General features: G+C 30.6%; 1 protein-coding gene across 33 annotated transcripts in view; it reads left to right on the forward strand.

The window, feature by feature from the left end:
- LOC139487890 (regulator of G-protein signaling 6-like) overlaps positions 1 to 18735 on the forward strand; it is a 64966-nt gene that overhangs the window by 35253 nt on the left and 10978 nt on the right. For 22 of the 33 annotated variants that reach the window (XR_011655899.1, XR_011655900.1, XM_071273061.1 and 19 more), the window contains exons 4-14: positions 283 to 337; positions 1024 to 1088; positions 1612 to 1688; positions 4770 to 4851; positions 8023 to 8121; positions 8761 to 8822; positions 9535 to 9654; positions 10778 to 10981; positions 12779 to 12880; positions 17481 to 17618; positions 18158 to 18358. Coding sequence is in view for 31 of the 33 variants with exons in the window: in XM_071273061.1 (XP_071129162.1) it covers positions 283 to 337; positions 1024 to 1088; positions 1612 to 1688; positions 4770 to 4851; positions 8023 to 8121; positions 8761 to 8822; positions 9535 to 9654; positions 10778 to 10981; positions 12779 to 12880; positions 17481 to 17618; positions 18158 to 18358 (1205 nt within the window). In the remaining 2 variants the exon portion in view is untranslated. Of the gene's footprint in view, positions 1 to 282; positions 338 to 1023; positions 1089 to 1611; positions 1689 to 2402; positions 2427 to 4769; positions 4852 to 8022; positions 8122 to 8760; positions 8823 to 9534; positions 9655 to 10777; positions 10982 to 12778; positions 12881 to 17480; positions 17619 to 18157; positions 18359 to 18735 lie in introns of all 33 variants that reach the window. The other 11 variants (XM_071273056.1, XM_071273065.1, XM_071273059.1 and 8 more) reach the window with 1 other exon arrangement.

Below are 18735 nucleotides of genomic sequence, written 5' to 3' on the forward strand. Positions count from 1 at the left end.
TATTCAACAGCATAGTGAATTGCTCAAAGGCAAAAAAGATATTTTAAGTCTCATTAGACCACATTCATTCTGTGTCAGAAACCTATGCTGTGTCAACTATTTAATCACAATTCAAATTTAGAGTTGAATCCAGCTTGAATGTTGTGTCCATACTTGCCCCAACCGTTCAGGGTTCAACCTCTGGGGTCGTATAAAGCTGCGCCCTGCGGCACATCTGGTTGAAATGGGTACAAATGTGATTCTTGTCAATAATTCCTATTAAGAAATTGTTTTATTTTTCAGAAACCATTTTATTGGCCATTCAGTAGTCAAGTATCAACAGACAGTATAGAATATGGTTTGTATAATGTTTTACTCCAATATTGACTTTCTATGAATTATCAATGAATTGAATTATGATAAAGTATGATATTTTCTATACTGGTTTTAGAATGACTGGAGTACTGATGATCAATGAGACAGTCCTGTCTAGGGATCACTGACACAACACTGACATCATATGTCCTTCACAGTTAAACATATCAAAAGTCAAATGTTTCCTTTATACAACAATGCAGGTTCCATCTGTTCAAGCTTAAAAGTTATAAAAAAAATCTGTTACATATATATCTTATTCTTTTGGGACATTTAGTATGTTATATTTATAAAAAAAAAACAAAAAAAAACAAGAAGTACACAATGTACTAGAAAATATGGTATGGGTCACTGACCACAGCTTTTTTATATATTAACAGCTTTCTATCTATGGATTGATTGAATGAATATTTTTTAACACCATTTTCAACACTATTGTGCTATTCTGTGGTGGTCATTTTGTTTGTTAGAAGAAATTATATATTAGTTTGTCTACTTAGATACCAGGCCATAGAGGCCCCCTTCTGTCTGAAGACAAAAGAAGATGTAACAAGTAAGGAAAAAAGTTTCAAATGAAAATGTCATCCAAGCTAGAGAATGTAATAATATTTCATTATATCATAAAAGAGTTTCATCTCTTTCTCTCAATGCATTTCTTTCAATTTTCAGCAATTTATCTTCAGAAGAGAAGCATGAGAAATAAACAGAAACATGGTTTGGAACCTTATGAGCAGGTTTGTCCACATGAAAATAACAGGAGATTTATCACATAATGAGTGAAGTAAAAAAACTTACACAAAAGTACTGTGCCTGTCAAAGTGGAAATGAATCAAATTCTTTCCCAAAATTAATAGTGGAGAAAAATCACCCAAAAGTTATTTCATGTTCTTAAAATAGACAATTTATATGAATACTAAGTTTTCAGTTGTTTTATTATCAAACTCTTTATGAATTAAACAAATATTATTAGAAAATAAACACAAAAAGACATTTATAACATCTAAAACAGCATCTTGCTGTGATTACCAAATCAGTTCAGTTGTCCTCATCATCCACATCATATTTTGTTAATCTCCAACAATGCTTTTGAAATGATTGATTATTTTGATTTTCCATACTTCTAAATGGACCTAATCATTTCTGGTTACATAAGTGTTTCAAATTGAAAAGCAAGTTTATGATTAAAATTGTTCTCATTGAAAAGCAATTAATTCAAAAATATATAGATAAACAAATTGTTGACACTTGTGTTTTCAGGAAGCATTTGATAAATTACTGAAAGTCTACTGTGATAAAAAGGAATTTATTGAGAAACAAGCAACAGAACAGGTTGAGTAAGTACATATTGGATAGAAGCAAAGGAATATAAACGTATTGATTCTGGAAATAAACAACTTACTTACTACTGGATAGTATTATCATGAAATGGAGAATAAAACAGGGATTGTTTCAAAGAGACAACAACCCAACCAAAGAGCAGAAAACGGCCCAGACCACCTTCCAGAGGCAGGCTTCAGCTAGCCCCAAAAACAAAATGTCATATTTGCTTAGTTTCCTATCACCTATGATTAAGGAAAACTTGTTTGATCTTAAATGTTTGTTTTCTTCAGATTAACATTACATAATAGCTTTCAAATTGTATTTAGTAATTTTTAAAACACCTAAAAAAGATCCAAAAATGTCATACAACATGTACAATTTTTTCTGATCGAATAATATAGAATGTAGGCATGTTATAAAACTATTGAAGCCCTCTTCTGTTGTAGACAAACATCTTGCTCTGCTATGATATTATTGCTTATACTTATTTCTCTCCTGGATGCCTCTTGTTTTTGAAAAAATACTGTTTCTAACAAAATCTGGAAAAAATACTTTTTTAAACATTTAAACAGCATGTATACATGTGGGAATAAACCCACTTAAATCATAACTAGGAAAAATACATTTTAGCCACTTGTCTTATGCATAGCAGTCCCTTGTTTGACTGTTTCCAAGAGTAATATTCTAATTCTGGTTGTGTTAGTAACCTTAATACACACTATTCTCAGGCTGATTAGAAAAATATTTAAATGGTAAGTGTGATGTAGAAAGAGTGTAAAATATAATCAGAGTGTAAAACACAGTAGAATTCATTTAAAAGGAGGGATTCATAGACCCTCCTTATAGCATACACAGCTTCATCTATCTTTATATGTCATAGTTGTCAGATTTGAAGGTGCAAATGCAAACTTATTAAATTAACAAACAAATTAGATACAAAACAGTTGGTAGAGATTCCCAAAATGGACAAAGACCTCAGTCTTCAAATTATTAGAATGACCCTCATTCGTGGTGTACTAAAAGAAATTTAACTCAAATTATGTAAAGTTATGTAGCAATAGGTGTAAAAGTAAAGTGTTTTGTATTTGCTTATGATAAAATTCTTAGCTTGGTTTTTTTCTCATCATTGATTCCTTTTTTCAGATCTCTAGAGTGTCTTATGTAAACTGACTTTGCATGATTTTATTTTCAGTTTATTATAGTTGGTTTTGTTTGTAGTGAGTATACACTGAGTTTGAACAGCAATAGAAATTCTATCCCTGATTCTAAACAAGATATTGCATTTAAAGTTTGATATGATATGCTTAAAAACTGCAACAAAAGTTTTTGTGACCTAAAATCCAATATTATATTTTTATGCATTTGGGTGGTATATAATACCAATCAATCAATCAATCATGCATTTGGACTTTTACCAACAGCAGGTTTAAACCAAGTAAAGATCTCAAATGGAGACTTTTGATATTTAGGACACATCATGTTTTATCCAATGATTACATTGATAGGAGGGGGGATAATTGAATATCAAAGATTTTAGCCTAATATATATAAATATTGAATGAAAACAATAATATCTAAAATGAAATGATAAGGTTTCTGATCCTTGTTAATTGGATTTAGATCTAAAATAAATCTTTTGAAAGTTAAGGTTGCAAGTCATATTCAAATGGATCTTATTTTTAGGGGAAATAAGTTCACAGCAAGCAAAAATAATTTCAATACTTAACTATTTGATAACCAACAGAAAAAGGTATTAGTCATAAATGAAAATAAGGTTTGGTTATGTCTGAAAGTAGAAAATATGTCCACTTTATATTCTTTCAGCAACTCTTTTGATAAATGTTTTATTTAAGAAGATTATATAACATGATGCTGCTTTCTTTTACAAGATTGCAACACAAATATTTATCCCTTTTACCCAATTTTAGCCTTTTCCTGTTTTCTTCACATTGACAATTGGTTCTTGTGTTACTGCAAAAGAATATGTTCATAATATTCATTGAACTTAGTTGACCATTTATTCAGTTTTTATACAGTTTGCATCTCTACTTTAGAAGATATGTTTTGAATCCTTTTTTAGTTCATTTCTTTTGAATTAACAATTAGTTTTTGTTCTGGAAACTAACATAGTGTTAAATTTAACAAGTGTGTTTTTGGATTGTTTTGAGGCCTCACAGCATATGAAAATCACTTGGAAGAAAAGAATTTAGTGACACATTATTTGTTCCTTATTTTTCTGGAATAGTGCAGAGGTCTTAATACATATATGGTTGAGAATTATATATAAATGTTTTTAAAAAATTTTGGAACAAATCATTTGTCACATATTAAATTTGCCTTGTTGCAACAGTTTTCTATTTGTTAGTTTTTAAAATATTTTTTGTTATAAGTTATTTTCACAATTAAACCCTTGATATGGACAAGATATGTCTCATCAATCAGTTCACAGACTTTATAGTACATGTATATAGTTTTAAAAAAACATTTCAGATTATCAAAGTGTCGGAGCATTTATTTTTGTCTACTCAAATTTGCAGAAAAAAACTTCTTCTTTTTTGGTAATAGGTCACAGCACTGGAATAGAAACTGGAAGTAAATTTTACACTCAGAGTTTATTCATTGACATAGTATGTTTTGGGTGTTTAGTTTTTGTGCATAATGATAGTATATTTTGGGTTTTATATTTTCTTAGAAAAAATGAATGGGATTTTCATGAATGAACAAAGTGGACCTTATGTATTTTGTTGGGTATTTTTATTGCACTAAGTTCACATCAATTGGTACCATATTTAAAACAGTATTTTCTCAATATCAGTTACATTATTTTCTTTTCGAATGCATGCATTGTATTAATATAGTTTGATATAGAAATGTTGCACCTTGCTTATAATATAAAATTGAGAATGGATATGGGAAATGTGTCAAAGAGACAACAACGCGACCATAGAAAAGACAACAGCAGAAGGTCACCAACATGTCTTCAATGCAGCTAGAAATTCCCACATCCGGAAGCGTCCTTCAGCTGGCCCCTTAACAAATATATATACTAGTTCAGTGATAATGAACGCCATACATTGCATACTATAATTTTTCAGTGAAATAAAGAAGAAGAAGAGAAATGAGAAGATAATATTTGACCAACAAGAGAGAGCATTTTGGAGAATACATCGACCACCAGTAAGCAATATTTTAGTACCAAGTCAGGAATATAACAGTTGTTTCCCATAAGTTTGATATGTTTTATCATTTGATTTTGCCATTTGATTAGAGACTTTCCGATTTGATTTTCCTCGAAGTTCAGTATTTTTGTGATTTTACTTTTTAGAAAATTTTTTTCTTTTATATTTGAGGAAGATAGTAAGTGTTAAGTAAACAAAATCACATATAATACATAGAAAAAAGAAATCTATAGGTTCTGTCCAATATGAATAAAAAGAGGAGGTGAACTGAATCATTTTTCAACACATACAAAAATCTTAAAATAGCAATATGGGTTGGTCAATTGAATAATATATAAATCACTTGCAAATATTGCTACAAAATTTCAAACAAGAACATATTTGAATAATTTTTCAGTTCTCATGATTTTAAACTGAAGAGACCTTGAGTAAATAGATATAGGAAGATGTGGTGTGAGTGCCAATGAGACAACTCTCCATACAAATAACAATTTAAAAAGTAAACCATTATAGGTTAAAGTACGGCCTTCAACACGGAGCCTTGGCTCACACCGAACAACAAGCTATAAAGGGCCCCAAAATTACTAGTGTAAAACCATTCAAACGGGAAAACCAACGGTCTAATCTATATAAACAAAACGAGAAACGAGAAACACGTATATATTACATAAACAAACGACAACTACTGTACATCAGATTCCTGACTTAGGACAGGTGAAAACATTTGCAGCGGGATTAAACGTTTTAATGGATCCAAACCTTCTCCCTTTTTCTGAAACAATAGCATAACATCACAACAAAGAAAAACATACGATAAAATATCAATTGGCAGACTTAACTCAATCAAAAAACGTATGATTAAACAATGAACGAATAAATTTGATCTGCGATATCTGAATACAAATGCACAGTTAATTAAATATTAGAGACAAACATTCATGACCAAAAAGCTAACAAACAAATTCAAACACAGGACATGACTGAGAAATATTTAACCAATCAATGTTCACTTTAGAAAAAAAACGTTTTTTTTATAATCTTGAAGTTTATACAAATGTTGTAAGAATAAGTGAAAAATTGAAGATATTACAAATAATGAAAGCTGGTGTACAGACAAGATCCATATAAATAAAAAATAACAAAAAAGCATTATAAACAGTATCAACAGGTCGAATTAACAAGAAAATACGATTTGAGAGTACTCGCAGTTACTGACAGCTAGTTAAAAGCCAAAACCAATAAATAATAAAAAATCATGCATCAGAGACTAAAATCGACTAAAACACATCACAGGGATTTAGTATTTTAACGTCATTAATAGTCAAAGAAGACATGACTTGTGCAATGCCAAAAATAAAGGTATCGACAGGTAGTAGTATAGTGAAGAGCGACTTCTATAGAAATAAAAGTTAACGTGTCTGTGTCTCTATACATCTCGCCTCAAAAGATAATGAAATTTAGTTATGTTTTAATTTGCTAATGACAATATCAATATTAGTGCCAATGTGAACTATATTCAGAGATCTTATTACAATATTGGTACGATAACCCTTACTTATAAGTTTGTTTAAAGGTTCGATGAGTTTACAAGGATCACATAGTGATTTCCTCGCCTTAAGTACAATATTACCATAAAATTTAGGATGTGAAATACCATTTTTAATAAGCTTTCTACAGGTATAGCCAAATTTACTAATCAAATCTTTGTATCTATGAAAGAATTTAGTAAAAGTTTTAAGTAATTTATGGTATCGAAATCCCTGACACAACAATTTACCAGTGATGCATTGATTACGTTCGTTAAAATCTATGACATCAGAACACACACGGGCAAACCGAACGAGTTGCGATATATAAACACCGTATGATGGAGCCAAAGGCACATCGCCGTCTAAAAAAGGAAAATTAACAATAGGAAATGAAAAATCGTCTCTTTTGTCGTAAATTTTAGTGTGAAGTTTCCCGTTTGAAATTGAAATGTCTAAATCTAGAAAAGGACAACTGCTGCTGTTTATGTTAGATTTAGTTAAAGTAAGTTCGTTTGGGTAAATTTCTGAAGTATATTTAGAGAACTCTGGATTATTCAACGAAAAAATATCATCCAGATAACGGTAGGTATTTTTGAATGTATCAACCAAATGTAACAATGATGGGTCTTTACTGAGTTTGGTCATAAACTGAGATTCATAGCAATATAGAAATAAATCTGCTATTAAAGGGGCACAGTTGGTGCCCATAGGAATACCTACTACCTGACGATACACTTTATCGCCGAAACGTACATAAATGTTATCAAGCAGAAAGTTTAAAGCTTCAATCATATCCTCACATTTCCAGTAAGTGTATCTAGCATACTTTCCTTTTTCGTTACAGAAAAAGGCCTTAAATGAGTTACAGCAAATAAAATTACAATGAGATTTTTCGAAAGACCATTTTATCAAATACAAAAACTTTTTCTTTATAAGATTGTGTGGAAGTGTAGTGTACAGAGTAGAAAAATCATAACTGTCAACAGAATTGTAAGGACCATTGAAAGCATGTATTTTATCTAAAACCTCTAAAGAATTTTTAACACTCCAAAAATAATTAATACCATTATTTTCATAAGCTTTATTACAAAAGTTAATAACCAGTTCTTTGATAGTAGTAAGGGAGGTGGTTAGAAGCACTGATAGATTAGTAGTAGAACACTTACTGGAAGCGGAGATGAAACGGAATTTAAATGGTTTTTTGTGTAATTTCGGTAACCAGTACATGGTAGGGACTTTCAAATGTCCGGAAGATGCTTTAAGCTGGGCAGTGGCAGTGGTATGCTTGTTAACGATTTGACTCTCTGTGGTGCGCACTGACCTGAATGTAGAGGAATTGATAATTTCGTTTTGAAGAACTTTCGTGTAGTATATGCGTCACACCACCACTACATGTTTGTTTCCACTTAAAAATATCTTTTTAGTAGAATTAGATATTTTACCTAGCTTTCTTTTAAACAAGTCATGCAAGTGGGATGTTTGAAAAATATCAAACAAAATATGTCAAAATCATGGGATTGGTAACCTTTAATCTGAGATTAAAATTAAGGATAATTATAGTTATTATGCTTTTTTTCTAGAATCTTTGAAAAGTAATTAAACATAAGACAATTAAAACATGTGAGAACTTTTTTTTCCAGCCTGGCTGTGTGAAAAATTTAGAAGAGGGACCAAAGAAAAATTTTCTACCACAACAAATCATCGCAAGAAAGAAGACAAAGGAAGCTTTGCGTAAAGAGGTTTGTTTTAGACATATCAAATTTGAAATCAGGTCAATTCTGCCTATGATTAGTATGACATGATATAAACCACATCTTCAAATGTTTTTGAATTTAAAATAGATATAAGATGATGTGGTATGAGTGCCAATGAGACAACTCTCACGGTCACAAATTGTAAAAAGTAAAACAATTATAGGTCAAAGTACAACCTTCAACATAGAGCCTTGTGTCACACCTGACAGTAAGCTATAAAGAGCCCCAAAATGACAAGTGTAAAACAATTCAAACAAAAATCAGTCTAATCTATATGAAAACTAGAAATAAAAAACACTTATTCAAACAGGAAAACAAAAGGTCTAATCTATATAAAAAGGAGAATAGAGAAACAGGTATGCCCATTAACTATTTATATATAGATAGCAATTTCTACAGGAAAAATTAATGTCAAATTATGTTTTTTAGTTTTCGTGATATTTGTTGCAATGTCCACTTGAAAAATAATCTTTGCAAAATTGAACATATATACAAGAAATGCATTTTTTCAATCAAATTTAAGAAGAAGAAAAAAGAAAAAAAAACAGATCTTATTTACAAATAGCAAGAATAACATATCATGAAAATGTCTAAACATATAGTAAATGACTTGTGTATTTTCAGATTGCATTCTTAAAGAAATCATTTGGACGACCGAGAATGAAGTTTTCTATGGTGTTTGAGTCGTAAGTATTTGTTCAGGAAAACATATTTTAGCATTCAGATTTTGGAAGATTTATTATACACTAATCTTGGAGTGCATTCATCTTCTAAGTCTATGTGTCGGTCCAACAAACATTTATATTCCACTTTTCTCAGGTATCACAGAACAAAATTAATTCATATTTAGTCCACAGCTTAACATTGATAAAAAGTGTAATGTGAGCGTTTTTCAAATATGTTAGACAAACTCTCTACTTTCCAATATTTTGAAATTTTTAATATGTTGAATGAACTCAAAAATATTTCACACATGTTTCCTGTAAAAATGAAAGGAATGACATCATATTTGGTCAGCAGCTTGGCAGTAATATGTTTTCCAATACTTTAAATGCTATTTGGGTTACATTTAACGCAGCAAAACTTGTATACTCGTTTGGTCTTAATATTTGATTAATTAGAAACCAATGAAAATGGAAGTATCAACATTTAACAAAGTAATAATCCACTGGTTCTTTTGATAATACACCAGCAATTTAAGTAAATTTCATAGTGTTTGTATATATGCAGTGAAGACTTTTTTGTCAACTTTATGTATTAATATAAAATTACATATACAGTACATGTAATTAACCATTCAATCAAGTATGAGATATCGTATCTGAAATATATCCTTTGTAAATCAAAAGTTGAAGAATCATATACCACAATAAATTAATTGACAGGTTATTATTTCAGGTACAAATTACGCTGGGAACAGTATAAAGAATTTGATCCTTTCATGGATGTGATAGCAACCCAACCATCAAATCCTTGGATGTCTGATGAAACCATGCTGTGGGAAATTAATTCTCCAGAGTAAGAAACCATCTCAAAATATTACTGTTTTAGATCATTCCATGCCATCTACTATGAGTTTAGAATTTTTTTTAGATCATTCCATGCCATCTACTATGAGTTTAGAATTTTTTTTAGATCATTCCATGCCATCTACTATGAGTTTAGAAATTTTTTGCATGCATTTATTATTGCAATAGTTTGACAACGGAAATACATTGGAGATTTATACGTGGGATTTCATGGAATGCTGGGTACTTATGATTATACTAAATGCTATGAAAAATTGCCACTCTTAAAAATTGTAGGATACCACAGCAAAAAAAGAATACACTTTAAATGAGGAAAAAAACCTTTCATATTGTCGAGCACTAGTATGGAGAATCTATCTGCAAAAAAAAACAAGATAACAACTGAAGTTTTGTAGTCAAACCCACACATTAGGTTGGACGTACACAGGCTAATATCTCTCGCACCAATTTCACATGAATTGAAATTCATGTGAATCTCACATGAAATTCACATACATTTCACCTCAAACAAAGCTTATATGTGAAAATCACATGAAATTAGTTTATGTGCGTTTCACATTTATATCGGGTGAAACTCACATGAATTTTGTTCACATGAAATCACATGAATATTTAAAATAAAGTAATTCAAACAACATCTAAATTTTCAAATTAAATTAAAATCATGAAAAAGTCCAATTTTTTTTGGAAAAGTTCATGTGAAAGATTTCATGTGAGAATCATGTGAATCTCAATTTACATGTAATTCACATAAAAATTTTCAGGTTAGTTTCATGTATAAGCTCGTTTGAGTTGAAGTTTTTCATGTGAAATTCACAAGCAAATTTTTCCTGTGTAGTTACTGTGGATACATTATAATTCGTGGGATACCAATTAACATAGATTTTGTGGATGAATGTGATCCATGAATTTAAATGTTCAACCAAGTGCCAATTTTTTATAAGCTTTTATGTAAACCTTAGCAGACAACTAAATCATATATACAATGAAAATATATTTTTTTCTCAATCCATGAAAATTGGTACCACACATGAATCCACAGTAACATTAATTTCTAATGTCAAGTCTTAATGTTCTATATAATAATATATTTACTTTCTTTTTCAAACCAGTGTTCACATTCCTACCGATTCCAGAATGAAGAAATGGGCTATAAGTTTTTATGAACTAATTAATGACCCTCGTGGACAATGTGAATTTGATGAATATTTACAAAAAGAATATAGCCATGAAAATTTACATTTCTGGTGTGCTGTGGAAAATTATAAATGTTGTCCAAGATCTCGACAGAAAGAAGAAATGAATAGTATATATAAGTAAGTTTAAATGAATAACCATACTATAAATTTAGAAATTATTGCATGGATTTGTCATGTTTTTTCTTGTGGCTGGTCTTCTGCAATATAAGAAGATGAGACTGATTATTGCAATTTTAGAAAAATTGTTCTTAAAAATGATATCAAAATTTGAAATGTAATTAACTATTGATCCAATGATGATGCCAATGCATTTGTTTGCAATAATATAGTAAGACAATCACAAATAATATTTGAATGTACAGTTATAAATAATCTATTGTAACATATAGGAACATGGGTAAGTTTTATTCAAAGCCATTAATAAGAAAAAGATTTTATTTATTTGTGCCTAGGTTGAAGGCTTTGAATATTTATGATTGTTCACAATTTTAGAGTTTATGTTGGACTTTGAATGACTTTCAATTTACCCTTAATCCTCATCATTCTTTATTTTGATATAATTTCTGAAAAATTAGGAATGTTTATTTTTTTTTCCTCATAGAAAATTTTTTTAATTGATGTCATCTACAAATGTGTAAAACAGCTTTAAAAAAATAGTTCCCAAGGAAGTATTCATAGTATTTTAAACAATTGCACTGGATATATATTACTTATTTCAGTTTAGAAATATTTCCTTGACTTTTTCACATGAAAAAACTATTCTTTATGAGAACAAACGAGTGCTTTCAATAAAGGATAAAGGATAAAAAATGTCATGATATGTAGTTGTTGTGCCTGGTACAAATGTCACAAATGGGAGCAATAGAGATGCAATCTGTCGACAGTGATGGTGTGAACTGTTTGTATAAAGCTTTATATTTCAGAAGGTTGAGACCTTGATACTTTCTATCAATGGCTTTTTTTCTTGTTTTTGTGCCTTTTGTTCTGGAGTTTCTGTCAGACATGTCTGTTGTACTTGACCTCTCTTTTTTTGTTTTAAAACAGACTGCTTAAAATAACTTTTTTATAAGCAATTTGTTTAGTTATTATGGGTAATAGGACAAACTATTTTTGGTAAATAGAATCATTGCAAGGTATACCTATCTATCATACAATGTTTTCTGACTTTCCTTATTTAAGCATCAGTGAACAACTTTTAAGTTTTTATGGTTAGGTCTTTTTTTCATATGCTATACGCAATAGGTCAACTTCATAATGTGTATAGAATGAATTTATGGTGTACATTTATATCTGGCATGTTCTTCTCACCTTGACCTCATTTTCATGGATCATTGGTCAATGTTAAGTATTTGTGATTAGGTCTTTTTTGAGGAACTATCAGTAATAAATCAACTATATTTGGTGAATGGAATGATTCTAAGGTGTACCAGTAAATGTCTATCTGGCATAGTTCACCCAACCTTGTCCTCATTTTCATGGATCATTGATAATGTGAAATATATGTTACATTCAACATAAAAAATATCATGATCAATAAAGTGGTTTAGACATTTCAGTGTGTGCATTTGTATTTATTTCCTTATGTTAACAGTATTATACAAAAACTGTTGTATGCTACCTTTGTTGATTAAAATGTGGTTTGACAAAGATAAAAGTAGTAAGTGTATTTTTTTTTATCTGCTATTAAAAAGAGTTTTGTTTTAAATAGATATACACAGATATTTATATTAAACAAAAAATCCATTTGGAGATACATGTACTGTGTTTAAAGACCTCTTATGTCAATATACAATTACTCTATACTCATCAGGTATATCATATTTACTTGCAGAAATGAAATATTTAAAAGAAAGGTTGATGCCTTATTTATTCACTTTTTAAAAACATAATATATATATATATTGATATTTTCAGAATGTATTTAGAGAAAGGATCTAGAAGTGAAGTGAATGTAGATAGTAAAACATTAGATCAAGTACACCAAAATATGAGATCCAGTTCAGAATCCAATGCAAAGTGAGTGTTTATAATCATGGCACTAAGCACATATATTCAAATATATATCTGCATCGCTTCTATATTTTATAATTAAATTTCACAACTGATACTGAGAAGTGTATAGTTAAAATGTTCAAAGTGTTGAAAATGATATGTTGCATTACAGTTATAAGTGACTATAGGGATAAAATATAAAATAATAATTTATAATTACAGTAAAGTTTTTTTAACATTTAACTGGGCCATTACTTGCATATAATCAACTGTCCTGCCACCAGACATGAAAACTAAAGCCAGTTAGCTCAGTCAAATTACATTAAAAACTAAATATGTAGTGGAGAAAGTGGGATATTGTCAATAGCCTTGACAGCTAGAAAATATACAAAGGGTTCAAATATGAGTAAAAACTGTTAATAAAGCAAGACTCTGAGGTATAGATGGTCTCTTTTTTATGGTAAGAAATATAGTGTCAGACCACCATCTGCTGTGCCATAAGATGGATCATTCATTGATATCTGAACTGTATGTAGAGGCTACCTCAATTTTATTCTTGCAAAATGGAATGAGTAATTCAAAATACTAATCTGAAAGCGGGCGCAGGACATTTGAGCGAAAAAATTAAAACTACTAGGGGACATTTGAGCGCCACCTTTAGATATAAAAAATAGGATGTGGTATGATTGCCAATGAGACAGCTGTCCACAAGAGACCAAAATGACACAGACATTAACAACTATAGGTCACCGTACGGCCTTCAACAACGAGCAAAGCCCATACCGCATAGTCAGCTATAAAAGGCCCTGATAAGACGAGAAAACTAATGGCCTTATTTATATAAAAAAATTAACGAAAAACAAATATGTAACACATAAACAAACGACAACCACTGAATTACAGGCTCCTGACTTGGGACAGGCACACACTTAAATAATGTGGCGGGGTTGAACATGTTAGCAGGATCCCAACCCTCCCCCTAACCTGGGACAGTGGTATAACAGTACAACATACGAACGAACTATAAAAATCAGTTGAAAAAGGCTTAACTCATCAAATGGACAAAAATACAAGTTGACGTGGCCGGGTACTTATACATCCCGACAACAAAAAGACACTAGGAACAGATCTGAGAGTACTCGCAGTTATCTGACAGCTAGTTCAAAGCCACTAACAACTAATAAAAAAATCATGCATCTAAGACTAAACTCTCAATCAGTACACATCCAACATCCAATGGATTTAGTGTAAAGACGTCATAAACAGCCAGAGAAAAACATTATTAGAGCCCATTTAAGCGCCGGATTAATCCGCTCACCCTTATTTTCGATAGCCCATTTTAGCAAAAATTTACCTGGTTGAATAATGCTCACCTTACTATATATACAATGAACAGTAATTTATATTGGTTAAATGTTTAAGTTGTTTATATTTTCATCATGGAAATACAAGTTGTTGAAACGAACAAAGGAAAAAGAATGTTTAATTTGTGATGAATTCCGATATAGGAAAGACAAAGTATTGAAAGACCAAGAAATAGCATTATAATGAGCAATTTTATAGTTGTCACCCAGCAATTTAAGTTTTCCTCCATACTATTATAAAATTACAAACAACAACATATATAAAGATACGAAGTATAGAGAAATGTGCACCACAATCAAGAAAAGATAAAGAAAAAGAAAAGTTCCTAATGCAATTCTATGAACAGTATTGTATCCAGAGCCCATTACGTACGTTTTCTAGGTTATAAATTCCAGGCTAGAACAGACTTTTAACATTTGATTTAACCTTTTAGACTTTTAGTGCTGTATTTTAATTGAAAAGTTTTATATTATTTTATGTTGTGCTGTCTTGAGTCTCTTAAACATTTTTTAATTTATTATGTATTATTTTTTTACTTGAAAGGGTTAAAAATAAATTAAAATTCGCGTAAATGTGCTTTGACAATTTTGATTTTCGCTCAAATGGGTTCTACTTTGGCGCTCAAACGTCCTATTTTTTTGCTAAAATGTCCTATCAATGCGTTCAAATTTCCTCCACCGCTGAAATCTGTATTTTGAATTTAAGTAAACCCATATTAAAAATAATATTTTCCCCTGCCTCCTTGACAATGAATTTGAGGTAAGTAATAGATATTTCTCAATAAAATAAAAATACACCATTTCTTTTTGAAATAGCTAATACTGGAAAGAAACCCATTCCAGCTCCTTCTGCATATTCTTGTTTGAATTAATGAGAGATTTTGAATTTGATTTTGGAACAAGCCTGTTTATTTCATTAACACAAAACTGAGATAACGTGTCAAGAGACTATGTCCCTGGACACCATACATTTGATTTCTCACATTGAGTATTATTGGGTGTTGCAAATCTGTCCATAGTACTTTTCTAGAGGACTAAATAGGAAGGGCATCCTGTTGATATTCCAAAGGATAGAACTTAAAAACTAAATATTTTAATGTATTATCAAAAACCCATAAAAACCTAGATATTGGTGATGTTCATGAAATGTTTTTATATGATGATAAGCTGTTTTTAAACCCCATCTGTAAATCTAATATCATTTTCATTGAATAATCCCACTTTACAATCTTTATACATGTATTTCAATTTTTAAATAATTGTTGGTTTACTACTGTCATTGCTAATGTTAGTGGGTTAATAATTAACCGTAAGTGTTAAATTTTTTAACAACAAATTAATTAATTACTTCTGATGAAATCATTTTTTGTTCTCAAATTTCTAATAAAGTTTTATTTTTACATGATTATTCTCAGTGTTTGTTTTGAAAGGTATTTTATAACCATTTGTGCATAGATGAAGCATGTATCGATTATCAGGTATCAATTTCCATTTAGTAACTTATCTGATCTTTAATCTACCTACAGGTGGTTCATGTAAGTATACAACAGTTTCAGATGACAACTGTTCAGACATTATATTCTTGTTTTTTATTTGCTCTTAACCATGTAAACTGAGACAAGGCAAACTAAATAGAGAAATAATGTGTGTCGGAAATTATCATATTGTCATTTTATATTAAAAAATTAGCTCTACCTATCTTTGGCATCTCATTTTCTGGACAACTATTGCTCCAATGACTTCTCTTCCCGCAGGCACAACATCAACTAGGTTTTTAGCTTGTGTTTTCGTCTTTTCAGAACATCTTGTTCTGTTGTATGGGAAAGACCTTGAACCATTTTTTGTCTTAATGGCCTCAAAATTCTCTCGGCTCTAGCCATTGGATTCTCATTCTCAGAATCTTCAGCAATTTTGGGTTTGAAATGCTACCCTCATCACACACAATCCTAACTCATACAAATCTGCTAATATGATCATTTTTTAATGCTCTGGAACTAAGTCTACACCTTTTGAAATCCTTTTGAAATCCTTTTTTAATCGCAACCACTATCAAAATGTCAACATCAGGAGTATCCTGCACGGTTTGAATTTTCTGCTGTGCTTGTTGAATACTGGCTTGAAAATGGTTGATTCATTTTGGAATCGATCTAGATGGTAGATGGGTCTATTATTTAGTTTGTCTTGTTGAGAAATGTCTTGTTAACTATGGCATTTTAACTTCATTTGCAATATCATTTTTAATTGGATATCCAGTCCAGTGTCTATCATAACACTACAACTGTTGGGTAGAAAGTATATATATATAAAAAATTAATAAATACAGTAGTCCATATGATTGATTATAATCATCTTTAAAATAAGGCAAATATTTCATTCACATTCAGGCCCAATGAAAATTTTACAAGATGTTTTGTGATTGTTTAGACTTGTTTTCTGAACTTTCAGCAATTTAGAACATCTGAAATTAGTTGCACACTTAAAATAAGTGACAGACAATAATGTTAATCTTTAAGATGCATGGATATGTTTGAGAATGAATGATTCATGAGGGTAGGAATGCCCTCTACTGTTAGGCGTCAAAGGGTCATTTTCGGCTACCATGAGCATCAAATTAGTTTAAATTTTACCGTTATTTGTCAAAATATCCTTATTGTGATTTGTTTCAGGTCTGAAGTAATTATTGTTATTGTTATTTTGGGAAAAAAAGTAATGTGATTCGTCAAAATCAGTCAATCTTCTAAAAAAAAGGGTACATTTTAATGTTTTGCACCAAAAATTACTGTTAAAGTCATTTGACAAGAATTTTTACCATAATTTGTCATGAAGGTACCTACATTACAATGCTCTTTTATGGATATTTCTGTGATCACTTTTAATTTCTTTTAAAGAGTTTTTTTTGGGGGGGAAATATTTCATATATGAATAAGCTGGTCAAATACATCTTCCTGGATTTCTAACAACAGATACAGTATGGTTCATACCTGTCATATTTGTTTTTTGTAAATTTAATATATATATATATATATACCAGGTTGTTTGTTTTCTTGGTTAATTAATTCACATTTTTTATGTTGGGCCATTTATTGTTGACTAGGTTTATCTCATTGTTGAAGGAATTACTCTGTCTTATAACTCCATATTATTTATATAGTTGTTTCATTGACATTCATACCACATCTCCTTATTTTTAAAGAATATATATATGAATGAATTTAACCATTATTTGACATTAGAATTTATAACACGCTTTCATTTTTCAGAGCTCGTTATGTATTTGAACCTGCACAAGAGCATATATATGTATTAATGAAAAAAGATAGTTATCCAAGATATCTACGATCTGATCAGTTTAAAGACTTAATGGAAAAAGCCAAACAACAACCTCTAACAAAACGCAGGTGAGTGAGAACACAGATGAGTAAGTAAGTAAAAGTATAAGCAGATTCAGCATATTGACAAACATTCGAACATAAGCACAAATGAGCTTTTCACTGAAAATATAAACATATACAGTAACAAATGAAACTAAGCATGCAGCATGCAAATGAATAGTTAGAAAACAGAACATTATAGCTAGCACTTAAACTCATATGAAGCGTTAGTACGGTCTATAAAAAAGGGGATAATTTATAAGATTTGCAACTAAATCTGGATAGTTCTGTTATAACATATATGGCTGCAATATGTTTATTTTATGTCCTACCAATTTAAGAATGTATCATGAGTTTTAGTTCATTATTTGTGTGCTAAAAAGACAACTGTCACTCACTGACAATGATGTTGAGAGAATAAAGGAAAAACAAAACTCTTGACATTTTTGGCTAAGATTCTATAATAAAATCCTGCTGACACAATTTTTTGGCACCATGCAAAAAATTGATTTAGTATGGATGGATTCTGAATTTGTTTTATTCTGTTCAATTTTTCACTACTGTAGATTTTTCTTTGGAGGACCAAAGAAGCGACCTTCAACACCAAGTCCAAAGATAAATCGTCGTCATGGTAGTTCTTCCAGTGATAGAGATGTGAGTTCTGACATCAGTGGAGAATCATCACCAGTCCATGTGGCACATCATTCGTTCAGCACAGGAAATTTACAGGATTTAGACTCGCACAAATCCTCACGAACTAATTCAAGGTAATTATTGCGATCAAACCAGCACCAAATAAACACCAGTAAATGTAACTGCCTAATTGGAATTAGTAAACTGGTATATTTTTTGAGGGCCTCAGTGAAGATGTGGTCCAAGTTCTTAGTCTATAGTGATCAATAGCCTCTCTCTGGGTAGTCCGACTTCCTCCACCAATGAAACACCAACAATTAAAAGATCAAACATGGTTCTCCTATGTGCATCTGTTATCCAAGCCAATTTTCCCTTTTGCCTTCCATTTCGTGGATATATTTTTTGGCTAAGGTCTCTTCGATTTCAGGTCTGATTTTTAACTCGATTTTTGTGACAAAATGTCGGTTATTGATTTGGGGATGTACGGCGGTCTGGCGGGCGGTAATCAAAT

Source organism: Mytilus edulis, chromosome 9 (assembly GCF_963676685.1).
Source record: "Mytilus edulis chromosome 9, xbMytEdul2.2, whole genome shotgun sequence".
Taxonomy (NCBI): Eukaryota; Metazoa; Mollusca; class Bivalvia; order Mytilida; family Mytilidae; genus Mytilus; species Mytilus edulis.